Source organism: Hyperolius riggenbachi, chromosome 10, assembly GCF_040937935.1.
Source record: "Hyperolius riggenbachi isolate aHypRig1 chromosome 10, aHypRig1.pri, whole genome shotgun sequence".
Taxonomy (NCBI): Eukaryota; Metazoa; Chordata; class Amphibia; order Anura; family Hyperoliidae; genus Hyperolius; species Hyperolius riggenbachi.
The window spans coordinates 6,463,554-6,481,688 of record NC_090655.1 but is presented as its reverse complement, the minus strand read 5'-3'; the positions used below and the strand labels follow the sequence as shown (position 1 = coordinate 6,481,688).

Below are 18,135 nucleotides of genomic sequence, written 5' to 3'. Positions count from 1 at the left end.
GGTTAGGATAGCCGCCTACAGAGCAGTAGGCCTGGGTTCTATTCCCTGCCAATGTGAGTTGGCTTTTGACATGCTACACATCCTTAAGCAAGCTAATTTTTCTCTTGGATATATCATAATGGTACATGCTAGGCTGGCTTCAGCATGTAGTGTTGGTGGTGGTATAGTGGTGAAGTGAGCTACCTACCACACACTCAGACCTGGGTTCAATTCCCAGCCCAGCCTGGGTTCTATTCCCGGCCAATGTGAGTTGGCTTTTGACATGCTACAAATCCTTAAGCAAGCTAATTTTTCTCTTGGATATATCATAATGGTACATGCTAGGCTGGCTTCAGCATGTAGTGGTGGTAGTATAGTGGTTAAGTGAGTTACCTACCACAGACCTGGGTTCAATTCCCAGCCAAGGTATGTAAAGCTGGCTTTTGAAATACTACAATTCCCTGGAAGAGGAGACCCTTCTCCCTCCGGGAGGAAGGAGGAAGGGAGGAAAGAGGAAGGAGGAAGGAAGAAGGGAGGAGGGAGGAAGGGAATCCGGTAGAAATTAGTTAGGTGAGGAAATACATTTGAATTCCGCAAAATTCTGCAGAATTTTAAAATTTTCTGCGAAATTCCATTTTAGAGCTATAGCAATTCCGTTCCGTCATATCGGAACCGGAATCACCAAATTCTGGCCGGAATCACGGAATTTACAATTCCGCGGAATCCAGCGACCATCCCTAATTGCAATCAATTTTTCTGACTGATTGTAATGCTGGGAATACACCATGAGATTCTTCAGCAGATTTACTCTCCGATCGCTTTTCCGATTGATTTCCATTGGCTTCTATGAGAAATCAATCAGAAAATCGATCTAAAATCAGATCGGACATGTTGGAAATTATCTATTGAACTCTCTTATCTGCCACAAAATCTCATGATGTATTCCCAGCATAACATTTCAAAAATCTGACCAATGTACCACACACAGCATGTTCAATTTTTTCCCCAGTTATGAAAAAAAAAGTGGATTGAAAACTCTGAGAAAATTGCTTGGGTGTATATAGCAATAAATTGACAATCTAACACAATTCAATGTGCATAAAAATTGATCAGAAAAATTCACCACTCCTGATCGACTTTTTGCATGAAATCGAGAAATCCGATCGGATTTCTTGCTCGAATAAAAAAAAACCCTTTGGATTTTTTGGGAAAATTCAATCAATTGTATCGAATTGCTGTAAAACTGGATCATTTTATTGTGTCATGTGTGGCCACCTTCAAGTATACCCAAAGTGACAAGTGACATGATGAGATAGACGTGTGTATGTACAGTGCCTAGCACACTAATAACTAGGCTGTGTTCCTTTTTTTCTTTCTCTGCCCGAAAGAGTTAAATATCAGGTATGTAAGCGGCTGACTCAGTCCTGACTCAGACAGGAAGTGACTACAGTGTGACTCTCAGTGATAAGACATTCCCCTTTTTATCTCTTTCTTGCTCTCAGAAGCAGTTTTCTGCTAGGAAACGGTTTTATAGTTGTAATTTCTTATCAGTGAAGGTCACACTGAAGTCACTTCCTGTCTGAGTCAGGACTGAGTCAGCCACTTGCATACCTGATATTTAACTCTTTCAGGCAGAGAAAGGAAAAAAGGAACACAGCATAGTTATTTGTGTGCTTGGCACTGTACATACACACGTCTATCTCATGTCACGTCACTTTGGGTATCCTCTAAGATTGAAGAAAGAAAGAATGAAGGGTAGTCAGAAAGGCGGGGGTGGGGGGGGGGGGGGTTAGAGGGTAAGTAATGGGGGAGAGAGAGAGAAGTAGCAGAGAGAAAGGTCACACAGCGAGAGAGAGGAAGCGAGAGCCTTCAAACACGGTGAGACCCTCAGGGCCCTTTCACACCGAGGCGTATTCTTACCGCACCCCACCGCCGTGCAATGAAAGCCTATGGAGACTTTCACACTAGGACGTTACGTCGCGACGCAAGTGAGGTTTTCCCACATCCCCGACGCAGGGCCAGAACTACATTACTGCACGGGTTCTGCGGCGCGCTGTGGTGACTGGTGATCTGCATCAGCCCGTAAGTCATGTTACTCTATGGCGACGCGTGGATTCTAAAAAAAATCACCGTCGCATCGTGAACACACGGAAGCGTATTTTAACAATATGCTTTTGTGCACTTCCGCATCCCCAAGGCAGGAAGTGACAGCAAGCGTGTGTCCCTCCCGGCCTGCCCGGCGGAGTTCCCTGAAGACTTGTTTTCGATGGTGCGATGCGCATCACTGACACCGGTTTCCAGTGTGAAACCAGCCTCAAGGTCGGGCTCACTTTTAGGGATTATCAATGAAATGCAAATATTTGAGAGTTTATGGCAATTTATAAAACATTTCATGCAAATATATGCAGTTCGAAAATGGACCAATCAAGTCCCACCCAAGTTTAAACCAACTGGTCTATTTTCAAACAAACAAAACAAACAACTCCTGGCGGACTCAAAGCGCCAGAGCTGCAGACACTAGGACGCGCTCTATAGGCAGTAGCAGTGTTAGGGAGACTTGCCCAAGGTCTCCTACTGAATAGGTGCTGGCTTACTGAGCAGACAGAGCCAAGATTTGAACCCTGGTCTCCTGTGTCAGCGGCAGAACCCTTAACCGTTTAAAAATGTACGCCAATTTGCATAAACTCAGAAATATTCGCATCTCATTGATCATCCCTACTTACTTCCTGCTGCACTGCCACAAATATAATGCAACCAGGCACATAAAAAAAAAATTGTTGGCCCTAATTCCAGACCTCCACTCAGGGCTGGTGCACACCAAGAGCGCTTCTGAGCGTTTTTAAAAACACTTGCGCTTTGAAAAGTGCTTGGCTAATGTATTTGAATGGTAAGGATTGCACCAGAGCGATTTGTTTTTTTCCCCGAACGCAAACGCGGGTCCTGCAGCATTTCTGCCGATTTCTGAGGTGATTCAGCCTCAATGTTAAGTATAGGAATGTGGAAAATCGCTCTGAAAAGCGCCAGATCAGAGCAATTTTCCAAGCGGTTTTGTTACAGAAGCTGTTCAGTTCCAGCTCTACTGTACGGATCAGTGAATAATGGCGCACAGCGCCTATGCATAAAAATGGCGCCGCATTAAAAAGATATGCTTATCGCTATTTATCGTTAGTACTGCATAATAATGGCGCACAGGGAAAAAAGAAGAAAAACGGCACACACTAACGTTATTTATCAATAGTGGCACACACTAACGCTATTTATCAATAGTGGCACACACTAACGCTATTTATCAATAGTGGCACACACTAACGTTATTTATCAATAGTGGCACACACTAACGTTATTTATCAATAGTGGCACACACTAACGTTATTCATCAATAGTGCCGTTCATTTGCCAAACAGCAGACGTTATTGCGCACAGTAACGTTATTTATCAATAGCGCCCTACATAAGCCAAACTGCAGACGTTATTGCCCACAGTAACGTTATTTATCAATAGCGCCCTACATAAGCCAAACTGCAGACGTTATTGCCCACAGTAACGTTATTTATCAATAGCGCCCTACATAAGCCAAACTGCAGACGTTATTGCCCACAGTAACGTTATTTATCAATAGCGCCCTACATATGCCAAACAGCAGACGTTATTGCGCACAGTAACGTTATTTATCAATAGCGCCCTTCATAAGCCAAACTGCAGACGTTATTGCCCACAGTAACGTTATTTATCAATAGCGCCCTACATAAGCCAAACTGCAGACGTTATTGCCCACAGTAACGTTATTTATCAATAGCGCCCTACATAAGCCAAACTGCAGACGTTATTGCCCACAGTAACGTTATTTATCAATAGCGCCCTACATAAGCCAAACTGCAGACGTTATTGCCCACAGTAACGTTATTTATCAATAGCGCCCTACATAAGCCAAACTGCAGACGTTATTGCCCACAGTAACGTTATTTATCAATAGCGCCCTACATAAGCCAAACTGCAGACGTTATTGCCCACAGTAACGTTATTTATCAATAGCGCCCTACATAAGCCAAACTGCAGACGTTATTGCCCACAGTAACGTTATTTATCAATAGCGCCCTACATAAGCCAAACTGCAGACGTTATTGCCCACAGTAACGTTATTTATCAATAGCGCCCTACATAAGCCAAACTGCAGATGTTATTTAACTGCAAAACGGTGAATGGATTTAATGCAACACTGTCAAGGTTAGGATTAGGCACCACCAGGGGAGATTTAGGGTTAGGCACCTCCAGGGGGGTGGTTATGGGTTAGGCACCACCAGGGGGGTGGTTAGGGTTAGGCACCACCAGGGGGTAGTTAGGGTTAGGCACCACCAGGGGGGTGGTTATGGGTTAGGCACCACCAGGGGGGTGGGTAGGGTTAGGCACCACCAGGGAAGTGGTTAGGGTTAGCCACCACCAGGGGGGTTTAGGGGTTAGGGATAGATACAGAGAGGGTTCTGTGTGTGAACGCTAAATAACGATAAGGCTTTACCGTTAAATAGCGATAAGCGGCAAACGGATTAGCGGCAACACCGTGCGCCATTATTCGCAGGTGCCATTTTCAGATGGATCCATACTGTAACAAGAAATAGACACTACACCAAAACGCTCCAAAAATCGATAGGCATGTTCAGAAAATCGCCTTACACATGCCTAGAATTTCCCTGAAAATCACTTCGCAAAACGCTAAGCGTTTGCGGCTTCGCTAGCGCTTTTTGGTGTGCACTGGCCCTCAGAGGATAAGTGAAAAACAACATCCTTCTGGAGAGGAAGAATCCACAGTGACAATCGCTGCACACTAAGTCACAGCATGCCACAGACAGAGAGTAATGCTTCGTACACACTTGCGATAACTATCGTTTGCAAAGAACGATAGTTACCAGACGAACGATATTGGAAAGATTGGTATGCAACGACGGGATGCAGCGATCATCATACACATTTTAACTATAGTTCTCGGAGAAAAGAACGATCAGAAGGAAATGTTGCGTACATATTTATATAAAAAAAAAAACACTGACATGGAGTTACAATAGATACAAATATATGATTGTTAACTTGAAAACAAAGTTTAATTGAAATGAGCAATGTAACAATCTTTATGGCCGCGCTACAAAGGAAGTACTGAAGCTGGGCAGAATTCCACGCAGGCGCATTGGCCCTTGTAACGATCGTTCTCGGCCGATGTCTGTACACACTATAGTTTTGTAACGATTGTCGGTAGATACGATCCGTCAGGTTGGATATTTCCATCTTCCCGATATCGTTCGTGTTAATGATGGTTGGGTAAAGTTCTTTCCCCGATTGTCGGCGGAACAATCGTTAATGAGCTGTTTCAAACGACCATAGTCGCCAGTGTGTACGCAGCATAAGAATTCAAACTGACAATTACTGCTCACTACGTCACAGCATGCCACAGACAGAGGAGTAATCCACATTCACTCCTCCTGGGTTGGACAGTCACTCCTCCTGGGTTGGACAGTCACTCCTCCTGGGTAGGACATTCACTCCTCCTGGGTAGGACATTCACTCCTCCTGGGCGGGGCATTGTTCAACATGCAGCATTCTAATGAAGGATTACATATAATCACAAACATCCTGGAGACTGTATCCTGAGATAGAGTAGCTCGCATTGTATTGTCTCAGCTGATGTATACAGCGGAGGGGACATTTTTTCACGCCTTAATCATCTCAGTCCTGCTTAGTTATTGCAGGAGAAATTCTGCCAAACATAACGTAGCGGAAAGCATGATTAAATTAAGTATCGGTCAGCTATCATAGTATCGTATTCCCCCAGTAACCGTACAGAATGACTTATTCTAAAGTACAGTTAATTTAACTTTAGCGTTTCTCGCAGAAAGCTCAGCCAATGGGAAAAATATTCCTCAGATAACCCCTATCACCAAAATTCATCTACACACATAGCGTAAAACAGAATCCCTTTCCACCAGTGATGCCATAAATAGAATTACCCGATTGGTTAAGGTGGTTTCTTGCAGGAAAATAACCAAAACATGATTACGTTAAATATACTTTTGACAGTGAAATGATAAAGAAAATATTGCGCTAGCCATGGCTTATGGGTGCATCTGAACACGTGCAACGTTTCACCATTTTATCTCATTTATGCCCAAGTTATCTGCTGTTGCTGCACATTTGGGTATCAGTTATGAATCCACATAAATCTGATAAGGACATGAGGTATGTGAAAGAGGGATCCCGAAATACCTTTACCGCTCTGCACAAACACTGCAGGAAGATTACAAACAGGAGCGTTTTGTACTTTTGGGCACGCCAGCCAAAAATGGGTGGGGCCACGCACCAGAATGTGGGTGTGGTCATGGGCGGTGCTAAATTTACATGAACTTAACAGTGGTCTAAGGCCTGCCCAGCAAAATGTTGGATGAGGCCCCCCTCTCCATTAATACAAAAATGAATAAATAAAACAGCATGCCACATAAATAGGCAGTGTCATTTAACCATAAGTAGGCAGAGTAATCTGGCTTCTGTGCTGGCTGGTCTGGCTTGCTGCTGGGTGGGCTGCCTGCTACCAGGTTATCTGGCAGTTACCCCATAGCATTCCCTGATCTTCTAGTGGACCCCCTCCCATAAGCCTCCCATTGAGGCACCACAACTCCCAGCATGCCCCATAGAAGAACCACAGCTCCCTGCACGCCCCATAAAGGCAACACAGCACCCAGCGTAGCACCACAGCACCCAACATGCTCCCATAGAAGCACCACAGCACCCAGCATACCACTGATTGGTGCACCACAGCTCCCAGCATACCCCATAGAGGCTCCACAGCTCTGACTCTGCCTGGGGGACATCCGGAGCACCCTAAAATAGATCCATGGCACGTGCCACTGATCTTTGGTACTAGCGGCACCCCTGATTACAACCCAGTTCCTCAAAAACACTATATACCTTCATCACTTCAATTCACCAAGACACGTTCGGTAAAAAATTGGGTCAGTAAAATATTTGCTAAAACTTTCACACATACAGTAATAGTTTGGTGACTTACTGGAAAACTGCTTGACCAATCACTAAGATTTTTAGTAGGGATGGTCGAGAATTGGCATTTCCGATTTTGCAGAAATTCCAAATTTTCACCAATGCCAATAACCATTTTTCCATTTTCCAATTATCCATTTTTCAGATTTTCGAAGGAGTATTTTATTAGTCATTTTTTGCATCAGAGAATAAAAATAATAATTAAAAACTATGGAAATCAGAAATAGTCGCATGATTGGTCTAAAATTACTGTGTTAATCTGATTTTTACTGAAAAATTCTGCATTCTCTGATTGCTTCCATGCTTCTGAGTTCAGTGATTGGGCTAAAATTGCTGAGTTGCAGTACATTTAATTTCCGTTTTCCAAATTCCCATTGGAAATGTGGAAATTTCGATTCCATGGAATCCGAATGAGAATCCCTAAATTTTTACCTCCTGCGGCATCACATTCTGTGTTTTGAGGAATCGTGCGGTATTTCATGCGGTATTTGATGGAATATTGCTGTGCCGGGGAAATGGATGAGACATGATGCAGCATCTGTTTTATCAGTTGCGTAGCTAAGGCATAATTCATATGCAACCACAAAACCTGCCAGGGACATCCCCAGTATGAGAGGAGTAAGCAGGGGAGGGGACATCCCCAGTATGAGAGGAGTAAGCAGGAGAGGGGACATCCACAGTATGAGAGGAGTAAGCAGGGGAGGAGACATCCCCAGTATGAGAGGAGTAAGCAGGAGAGGGGACATCTACAGTATGAGAGGTGTAAGCAGGGGAGGGGACATCCACAGTATGAGAGGTGTAAGCAGGGGAGGGGACATCCACAGTATGAGAGGAGTAAGCAAGGAAGGGGACTTCCACAGTATGACAGGTGTAAGTAGGGGAGGGGACATCCACAGTATGAGAGGAGTAAGCAGGGAAGGGGACTTCCACAGTATGACAGGTGTAAGCAGGGGAGGGGACATCCACAGTATGAGAGGTGTAAGCAGGGAAGGGGACTTCCACAGTATGACAGGTGTAAGCAGGGGAGGGGACAGCCACAGTATGAGAGGTGTAAGCAGGGAAGGGGACAGCCACAGTAAGAGGTGTAAGCAGGGGAGGGGACAGCCACAGTATGAGAGGTGTAAGCAGGGGAGGAGACAGCCACAGTATGAGAGGTGTAAGCAGGGGAGGGGACAGCCACAGTATGAGAGGTGTAAGCAGGGGAGGGGACAGCCACAGTATGAGAGGTGTAAGCAGGGGACAGCCACAGTAAGAGGTGTAAGCAGGGGAGGGGACAGCCACAGTAAGAGGTGTAAGCAGGGGAGGGGACATCCCCAGCATGAGAGGAGTAAGCAGGGGAGGGGACATCCCCAGCATGAGAGGAGTAAGCAGGGGAGTGGGACATCCCCAGCATGAGAGGAGTAAGCAGGGGAGGGGTAGTGTTGGGCGAACACCTAGATGTCCGGGTTCGCGAACGTTCGCCGAACATCGCCGCGATGTTCGGGTGTTCGCGCCGAACTCCGAACATAATGGAAGTCAATGGGGACCCGAACTTTCGTGCTTTGTAAAGCTTCCTTACATGCTACATACCCCAAATTTGCAGGGTATGTGCACCTTGGGAGTGGGTACAAGAGGGAAAAAAATATTTGAAAAAGAGCTTATAGTTTTTGAGAAAATTGATTGTAAAGTTTCAAAGGAAAAACTGTCTTTTAAATGTGGAAAATGTCATGTTTCTTTGCACAGGTAACATGCTTTTTGTCGCCATGCAGTCATAAATGTAATACAGAGAAGAGGTTCCAGGAAAAGGGACCGGTAACGCTAACCCAGCACAAGCAGCAGAACACGTGATGGAACAGGAGGAGGCGCAGGAGGAGAAGGCCACGCTTTTTGAGACACAACATCCCAGGCCTTGCATGAGGACAAATAGCGTGCGGATATAGCAATGCTTTTTGCCGCCATGCAGTCATAAATGTAATACAGATGAGAGGTTCAATAAACAGGGACCGGAAACGCTAACCCAGGCCAGCAGCAGCAGCAGCACACGTGATGGAACAGGAGGAGGCGCAGGAGGAGAAGGCCACGCTTTCAGACACAACAACCCAGTCCTTGCATGAGGACAAGAAGCGTGCAGATAGCGGTGCGGTGCGGTGTACTACTGTTCCCAGCAGACACAGAGTGGCAGTAAACACAATGCTATATAGTGTGGCTGAGCGAGCGGTGTACTACTGTAAACACAATGCTATATAGTGTGGCTGAGCGAGGTACACAGAGTGGCAGTAAACACAATGCTATATAGTGTGGCTGAGCGAGCGGTGTACTACTGTTCGCAGCAGACACAGAGTGGCAGTAAACACAATGCTATATAGTGTAGCTGAGCGAGGTACACAGAGTGGCAGTAAACACAATGCTATATAGTGTGGCTGAGCGAGGTACACAGAGTGGCAGTAAACACAATGCTATATAGTGTGGCTGAGCGAGCAGTGTACTACTGTTCCCAGCAGACACAGAGTGGCAGTAAACACAATGCTATATAGTGTGGCTGAGCGAGGTACACAGAGTGGCAGTAAACACAATGCTATATAGTGTGGCTGAGCGAGGTACACAGAGTGGCAGTAAACACAATGGTATATAGTGTGGCTGAGCGAGCAGTGTACTACTGTTCCCAGCAGACACAGAGTGGCAGTAAACACAATGCTATATAGTGTGGCTGAGCGAGGTACACAGAGTGGCAGTAAACACAATGCTATATAGTGTGGCTGAGCGAGCAGTGTACTACTGTTCCCAGCAGACACAGAGTGGCAGTAAACACAATGCTATATAGTGTAGCTGAGCGAGGTACACAGAGTGGCAGTAAACACAATGCTATATAGTGTGGCTGAGCGAGCGGTGTACTACTGTTTCCAGCAGCGACACACAATGACTGGGGGGACCCTGGCTAGCGTGGCTGAAGCGCGAACTACCCTGCCTGCCTACCCAAAGCTAAACCCACAGACAAATGGCGGAGATATGACGTGGTTCGGGTATTTATTTACCCGAACCACGTGACAGTTCGGCCAATCAGAGCGCGTTCGGGTCCGAACCACGTGACCCGTTCGGCCAATCACAGCGCTCTTAGTTCGGCCATGTGGCCGAACGGTTTGGCCGAACACCATCAGGTGTTCGGCCGAACTCGAACATCACCCGAACAGGGTGATGTTCTGCAGAACCCGAACAGTGGCGAACACTGTTCGCCCAACACTAGGGAGGGGACATCCCCAGCATGAGAGGAGTAAGCAGGGGAGGGGACATCCCCATCATGAGAGGACTAAACAGGGGAGGGGACATCCCCAGCAAGAGAGGTGTAAGCAGGGGAGGGGACATCCCCAGCAAGAGAGGTGTAAGCAGGGAAGGGGACATCCCCAGCATGAGAGGGGTAAGCAGGGGAGGGGACATCCACAGTATGAGAGGTGTCAGCATGGGACAGGACATCCACAGTATGAGAGGCGTAAGCAGGGGAGGGGACATGCACAGTATGAAAGGCGTAAGCAGGGGAGGGGACACCCACAGTATGAGAGGTGTAAGCAGGGGAGGGGACATTCACAGTATGAGAGGTGTAAGCAGGGGAGAGGACATCCACAGTATGCGAGGTGTAAGCAGGGGAGGGTATATCCACAGTATGAGAGGCGTAAGCAGGGGAGGGGACATGCACAGTATGAGAGGCGTAAGCAGGGGAGGGGACATCCACTCTATGTGATGTGTAAGCAGGGGAGGGGACATGCACAGTATGAGAGGCGTAAGCAGGGGAGGGGACATCCACTCTGTGATGTGTAAGCAGGGGAGGGGACATTCACAGTATGAGAGGCGTAAGCAGGGGAGGGGACATCCACTCTATGTGATGTGTAAGCAGGGGAGGGGACATTCACAGTATGAGACGTGTAAGCAGGGGAGGGGACATCCACAGTATGAGAGTAGTAAGCAGGGGACATCCACAGTTTGTTGATAACCACTTTTCAAAGCATATTTACACTCACCTAAAGGATTATTAGGAACACCATACTAATACTGTGTTTGACCCCCTTTTGCCTTCAGAACTGTCTTAATTCTACGTGGCATTGATTCAACAAGGTGCTGAAAGCATTCTTTATGGTGGCCATACATGGTACAATAAAAACGTTCGATTATCCCGTTTTTTCGATTTAAATGATCGAATCGGATGAAAATAGAAAATATATTTTTTTTCGATCAGGAAATTCGAACGATTATCCCGTTTTTTTGAAAAAAATCTGATCGGACATGATGGAAAAATCTTTATATTCGATCTAACGGAATAATCGAACTAAATTATCTAATCGAAAAAAAATGAAAAATTGTACCATGTATGGCCACCAATGTTGGCCCATATTGATAGGATATTATCTTGCAGTTGATGGAGATCTGTGGGATGCACATCCAGGGCACGAAGCTCCCGTTCCATCACATCCCAAAGATGCTCTATTGGGTTGAGATCTGGTGACTGTGGGGCCATTTTAGTACAGTGACCTCATTGTTATGCTCAAGAAACCAATGTGAAATGATTCGAGCTTTGTGACATGGTGCATTATCCTGCTGGAAGCAGTCATCAGAGGATGGGTACATGGTGGTCATAAAGGGATGGACATGGTCAGAAACAATGCTCAGGTAGCCTGTGGCGTTTAAAAAATTGCCAATTGGCACTAAGGGGCCTAAAGTGTGCCAAGAAAACATCCCCCACACCATTACACCACCACCACCAGCCTGCACAGTGGTAACAAGGCATGATGGATCCATGTTCTCCTTCTGTTTACGCCAAATTCTGACTCTATCGAGACTCATCAGACCAGGCAACATTTTCAGCTGTCCAATTTTGGTGAGCTTGTGCAAATTGGAACCTCTTTTTCCTATTTGTAGTGGAGATGAGTGGTACCCAGTGGGGTACCGAGTGGCTGTTACTGACAACTCCAGGCTGAAGATACCGAACATCTCACTTGTTGTGTTACTGCATGCTGTAATGTGTGTGGAATAGAGTTGGGCCGAACGGTTCGCCTGCGAACGGTTCCCGGCGAACTTCGGTGGTTCGCGTTCGCCTCCCGCAGGCGAACGTTTCCGGAAGTTCGGTTCGCCCCACAATGCACTATGAGGGTCAACTTTGACCCTCTACATCACAGTCAGCAGGCCCAGTGTACCCAATTAGGCTACACTAGCCCCTGGAGCCCCACCCCCCTTATATAAGGCAGGCAGCGGCGGCCATTACGGCCACTCGTGTGCCTGCATTAGAGAGAGTAGGGCGAGCTGCTGTCTGTCTCTCATAGGGAAAGATTAGTTAGGCTTAGCTTTTCCTGGCTGCATACCTGTTCAGTGATCCTGCCACTGCATACCTGTTCTGTGAACCCACCACTGCATACCTGTTCTGTGATCCTGCCACTGCATACCTGTTCTGTGAACCCACCACTGCATACCTGTTCTGTGAACCCACCACTGCATACCTGTTCTGTGATCCTGCCACTGCATACCTGTTCTGTGAACCCACCACTGCATACCTGTTCTGTGAACCCACCACTGCATACCTGTTCTGTGAACCCACCCACCACTGCATACCTGTTCAGTGATCCTGCCACTGCATACCTGTTCTGTGAACCCACCACTGCATACCTGTTCTGTGAACCCACCCACCACTGCATACTTGTTCAGTGATCCTGCCACTTCATACCTGTTCTGTGAACCCACCCACCACTGCATACCTGTTCAGTGATCCAGCCACTGCATACCTGTTCTGTGAACGCACCCACCACTGCATACCTGTTCAGTGATCCTGCCACTGCATACCTGTTCTGTGAACCCATCACTGCATACCTGTTCTGTGATCCTGCCACTGCATACCTGTTCTGTGAACCCACCCACCACTGCATACCTGTTCTGTGATCCTGCCACTGCATACCTGTTCTGTGAACCCACCCACCACTGCATACCTGTTCTGTGAACCCACCACTGCATACCTGTTCTGTGAACCCACCCTCCACTGCATACCTGTTCAGTGATCCTGCCACTGCATACCTGTTCAGTGATCCTGCCACTGCATACCTGTTCTGTGAACCCGCCACTGCATACCTGTTCAGTGATCCTGCCACTGCATACCTGTTCTGTGAACCCGCCACTGCATACCTGTTCTGTTCAGTGAACAGTTTGGTGTGTCAGTGTGAAGCAGTACCTTAATTACACTACCTGATTGATGTATACACATGCAAGATGTTTTAAAGCACTTTAGGCCTGTCATTTAGCATTCAATATGATTTCTGTCCTTAAAGGGAAGGTTCAGGGAGGGTGGGTAAAAAATCAAAATCAATTTCCACTTACCTGGGGCTTCCTCCAGCCCGTGGCAGGCAGGAGGTGCCCTCGCCGCCGCTCCGCAGGCTCCCGGTGGTCTCCGGTGGCGCGCCCGACCTGGCCAGGCCGGCTGCCAGGTCGGGCTCTTCTGCGCTCCAAGGCCCGGAACTTCTGCGTCCCACGCCGGCGCGCTGACGTCATCGGACGTCCTCCGGGCTCTACTGCGCAGGCGCAGAACTACTGCTCATGCGCAGTAGAGCCCGGAGGACGTCCGATGACGTCAGCGCGCCGGCGTGGGACGCAGAAGTTCCGAGCCTTGGAGCGCAGAAGAGCCCGACCTGGCAGCCGGCCTGGCCAGGTCGGGCGCGCCACCGGAGACCACCAGGAGCCTGCGGAGCGGCGGCGAGGGCACCTCCTGCCTGCCACGGGCTGGAGGAAGCCCCAGGTAAGTTGAAATTGATTTTGATTTTTTACCCACCCTCCCTGAACCTTCCCTTTAAAACGCTGCTTTTCGTCAAATCCAGATTTTTCCCGGGGACTTTTGGCGTGTATCCCACTCCGCCATGCCCCCCTCCAGGTGTTAGACCCCTTGAAACATCTTTTCCATCACTTTTGTGGCCAGCATAATTATTTTTTTTTTCAAAGTTCGCATCCCCATTGAAGTCTATTGCGGTTCGCGAACTTTAACGCGAACCGAACCTTCCGCGGAAGTTCGCGAACCCGGTTCGCGAACCTAAAATCGGAGGTTCGGCCCAACTCTAGTGTGGAATTAGTTTTATTAGGCATTTACCTCACTAGTCTAATTTCAGTTTTCCATGCGGTAACAGCTTTAAAGGGACTCCGAGCAGTGCAGAAACTATGGAAAGATGCATATCATTTTAAAGCGCTCTTTCTCCTCTTTCCAATGATATATAAACCGCCACCCTACGCCTTTTAGTTTTCGCTATTTTCGCGATTGAAATTGCCGCGGCCGCGATTTCGATCGCAAAAATAGAGAAAACTAAAAGGCGTGGGGCAACAATTTAGGTGTCGTCAGAAAGAGGAGAAAGAGAGCTTTAAAATGATATCCATCAAGCCATAGTTATATTGTATTACACAGGGCGACTTTTTGTCAAAGTCAGCAGCTGCATTCAGCATAATGGAGCTGCTAACACTGGGGAAAGTGTCGTCCTGTGTAATACAATATAACTATGGCTTGATGGATATCATTTTAAAGCTCTCTTTCTCCTCTTTCTGACGACACCTAAATCGTTGCCCTACACCTTTTAGTTTTCTCTATTTTCGAGATCGAAATCGCGGCCGCGGCAATTTCAATCGCGAAAATAGCGAAAACTAAAAGGCGTAGGGTGGTGGTTTATATATCATTGGAAAGAGGAGAAAGAGCGCTTTAAAATGATATGCATCTTTCCATAGTTTCTGCACTGCTCGGAGTCCCTTTAAAGAGACACTTAGGTCTAGTAAAAAAAAATGAGTTTTACTCACCTGGGGCTTCCCTCAGCCCCCTGCAGCCGATCGGTGCCCTCGCCGTGCCTCTGCGATGCCACTTCCAGTTTCGCCGTCAGGACCTGACAGGCATGAGAACGAGAGTGATTCTTCGCATTCCCAGCCAAAATATCGCCCCCTATGCTGCTATTGCGATTCAATCCTATGCTGCTATTGCGATAGCAATTCAATTCTTCGCGTTCCCAGCCAAAATTTCGCCCCCTATGCTGCTATTGCGGCCAGGAGGCCGCAATAGCAGCATAGGGGGCGATATTTTGGCTGGGAATGTGAAGAATCACTCGCGCTCCCATACCTGTCGGGTCCTGACGGCGAAACCGGAAGTGGTCACCGCCTGGGACTGGAGCATTGCAGAGACACGGCAAGGGCACCGATCGGCTGCTGGGGGCTGAGGGAAGCCCCAGGTGAGTAAAACTCATTTTTTTAACTAGACTTAAGGTGCACTTTAAATTGGCCACACAAGATACAATAAAATGATCTAATTTTACAGCAATTCAATAAAAACAATCGGTTGTTCTGAAAAATCAAAAGTTGTTTTTTTTTGTTTTGTTTTTTTTAGCAATAAATCATATCGGCTTTCCTATATTTTTATAATAGTCGGGAAGGGTGAAGTTTCCTGATCAATTTTTAGAAAAATAGATTGTCAATTTATAAATGTATAGACACAAGCAATTGTTTTCAAAGTTTTGATCACAAGTGTACATTGGTCAGATTTTTTTAAATGTTACAATCGATCAAAAAAATTGATTGTATTCTTAAATTGAAAAGAAATTAAAATAAATAAATGTATGGTGTATTGCCACCTTTCACAAATTGTCACTCTCCCCTGTACATCTCCTCACTAATTTCTAGATACCAACCCAACCGCAACCGCAATCTAAGATCTGCACATGACCTTCTGTCCTCCTCTAGAATTACCTCCTCACATTCATGTTTACAAGACTTTGCCCGCGCTTCACCCCTCCTCCGGAATGCCCTCCCACAATACATCCGTCACTCGCCAACCTTTGTTACCTTTAAACTCATTTGTTCCGTCAAGCATACGCGCTACCTTAGGCCACTTCCCTTTGTTCTGTTGCACTCCTACTAGGTATCCTAAAACACACTGCCTCTATATATTTGTTGTATACTACCCCTCCTCTTGTTCCCCCCCCCCCCATTCCCTTTAGGGAAGGGCAGGGTTCTCTCCCCCTTTTGTGTCTTGGAAATCATTATACATTTTATTTATCATGTTACTTTTATCACTGTGATTACCAATTCTGTATCTTGTATTCTGTATTTGTTATTGTTTTTGTATTTTGTCACCAATTATGTATTTTGTATATTGGTGTACAGTATGTTCTGTATTATGTATGTAAAAAACAGGACCCCGAGAGCCAAATATAGTGTAATAAATATTAATAAATGATAAATGTTTAGAGTAAAAGCCGGGTCACCTCATAGGTAACCACTGTAACAGCAGGTGGGGAGATAAGAACTGTCCCCACTCAGGATTAAGAAGTCGCTCTCTGTAGATCAGGAAAACAAGGGGTAACACCCCTCCACCAAGGGTGGACTCAGATATTGTATGAAGGCAACAGAGGCGCCTAAAGAATAAAATCCACAAAAAAAAATTAAAAACATAAATTGAGAGGAGGTAGTGGTGGACTTACCTTTTTAAGCAGACACGCAAACAGTCGATTTCAACAGTGAAAAGTTTTATTTATACAATCCAAGAAATTGTGCAACACGTTTCACAGGCGTAACCCTGCTTCATCAGGCAGTACAGTAAAAAAACGGAGTATATAACTGTGGCGTAGAGACAAAAGGCTACATCAGGTTTAAATTCCAAAAAATGTTTGCATAAAAAAGTTTTTACATTGTCTTCATATAAAATGTCTCTCTGTATATATTCACACATATTGTGCACCCATACATACATTCACATAATGATGGTCTGCATATATGTGTATTATGTACCGCATGTTCGTCTCTTACTTTGTACAGCACCACAGAATATGTTGGCAGTTTATAAATCAATAATAATAATTTCACAAAATGTTCTGTAAAACCAGCTGTTTTCTGATTTACCACATGTGATGAGAATGCTTTGAGTATTCTAGCCAGTTCTGAATAATAAATTCAGAGGCACCAAACGCAAAGGAAATCCTTGTTATCAGAGGTGTCAGGAAGTGAGCTGTGCGCAGCAGAAATCTCCCCCCTCCTGTCTGCAGAGATAGCTGGGTGACGCAGGCAGGCAGCGCTGTGCAGGTGGGGGACAGATGGCGCTGGGTACAGGAGCGTCACTGAGAGACAAAGACATATTGCATCAGACAGGTGCAGCTAATTCCCCACTGAAATGTGCAATGCAGCTAACGTGGCTTAGCAGAGATCCGGATGTTTCTCCGCTAGTCACACGGCCGCAGCAAAGAGGCAGCAAGACCTGCTTAATGCTTTAATTAGGCCTTATTTTTTTCCCCTCCTACAAATCCATTTAGTAAGCCGTGAAATAGACGCATTAATCAAGCATCTCTCTAATTGAAACGATTCAGACGAAGAGAGATATTAGATAATTACAGAATATGGGGAGACTCTCACTCTGATCAACTTATAATTACAAACTTCTCTTCCAAACCCTCCAGGAGGTACACTGAGCAGCAAATCATGAGATTATAAAAAAATAAATAAAAAGAAATGTGATGTGCATATCGGTTTCCATTGCTCAGATTCACAACAGTAGTGAAATGATCTCAGCTAAACGCAGTATGGGTGTGTCCTGAGGAGGGGCGTAACCATAGACCCTGCAAGGGATGCAGCTGCAGGGGGCCCTGTGGGGGGAGAAGTTTCTTTTTCCTGTCCTCAGAGACTGACAACTAAGGGCATGGAGAGAAAAAAATGTCTACTCTCTACACAATTTTTCTAATGACTGCATCTGCTCAGCCACTGATAAGGAATCATACAAAGTTTTGCAGGCAAAGATTTGTAGACAGTCCCTATTCAGTGTTCAGCAGGGTCAAGGGGGCCTCATCCAAAGTTTTGTAGAGGGGGCCAGTGAGTTCTAGTTACGCCACTGGTCCTGAGCACTCAGCTATGCTTTGTGTTCCTTTCTTTTTAACTACACAATAACTAATACTATCCAGAGTTTAATTACATGCAAAACTGCTCTCACCAAAAGTTAAAGGACAACTAACGAGTGGGATGTGGAGGCTGCCATATTTATTTTTACTTAAACAATACCAGTTCCCTGGCTATCCTGCTGATCTATTTGGCTGCAGTAGTGTCTGAATCACCCAAGAAACAAGCATGCAGCTAATCTTGTCTGATCTGACAAAGTCAGAAACA

General features: G+C 46.1%; 1 protein-coding gene across 3 annotated transcripts in view; it reads right to left on the bottom strand.

The window, feature by feature from the left end:
- GOLGA7B (golgin A7 family member B) overlaps positions 1-18,135 on the bottom strand; it is a 388,598-nt gene that overhangs the window by 99,594 nt on the left and 270,869 nt on the right. Inside the window, exon 1 of one of the 3 annotated variants that reach the window (XM_068258000.1) lies at positions 7,450-7,464. The exons of the other annotated variants lie outside the window; for them this stretch is intronic. Within the exon in view, the coding sequence (XP_068114101.1) occupies positions 7,450-7,461 (12 nt within the window). The 5' untranslated portion in view covers positions 7,462-7,464. Of the gene's footprint in view, positions 1-7,449; positions 7,465-18,135 lie in introns of those variants that run through there. 3 annotated transcript variants of the gene reach the window in all.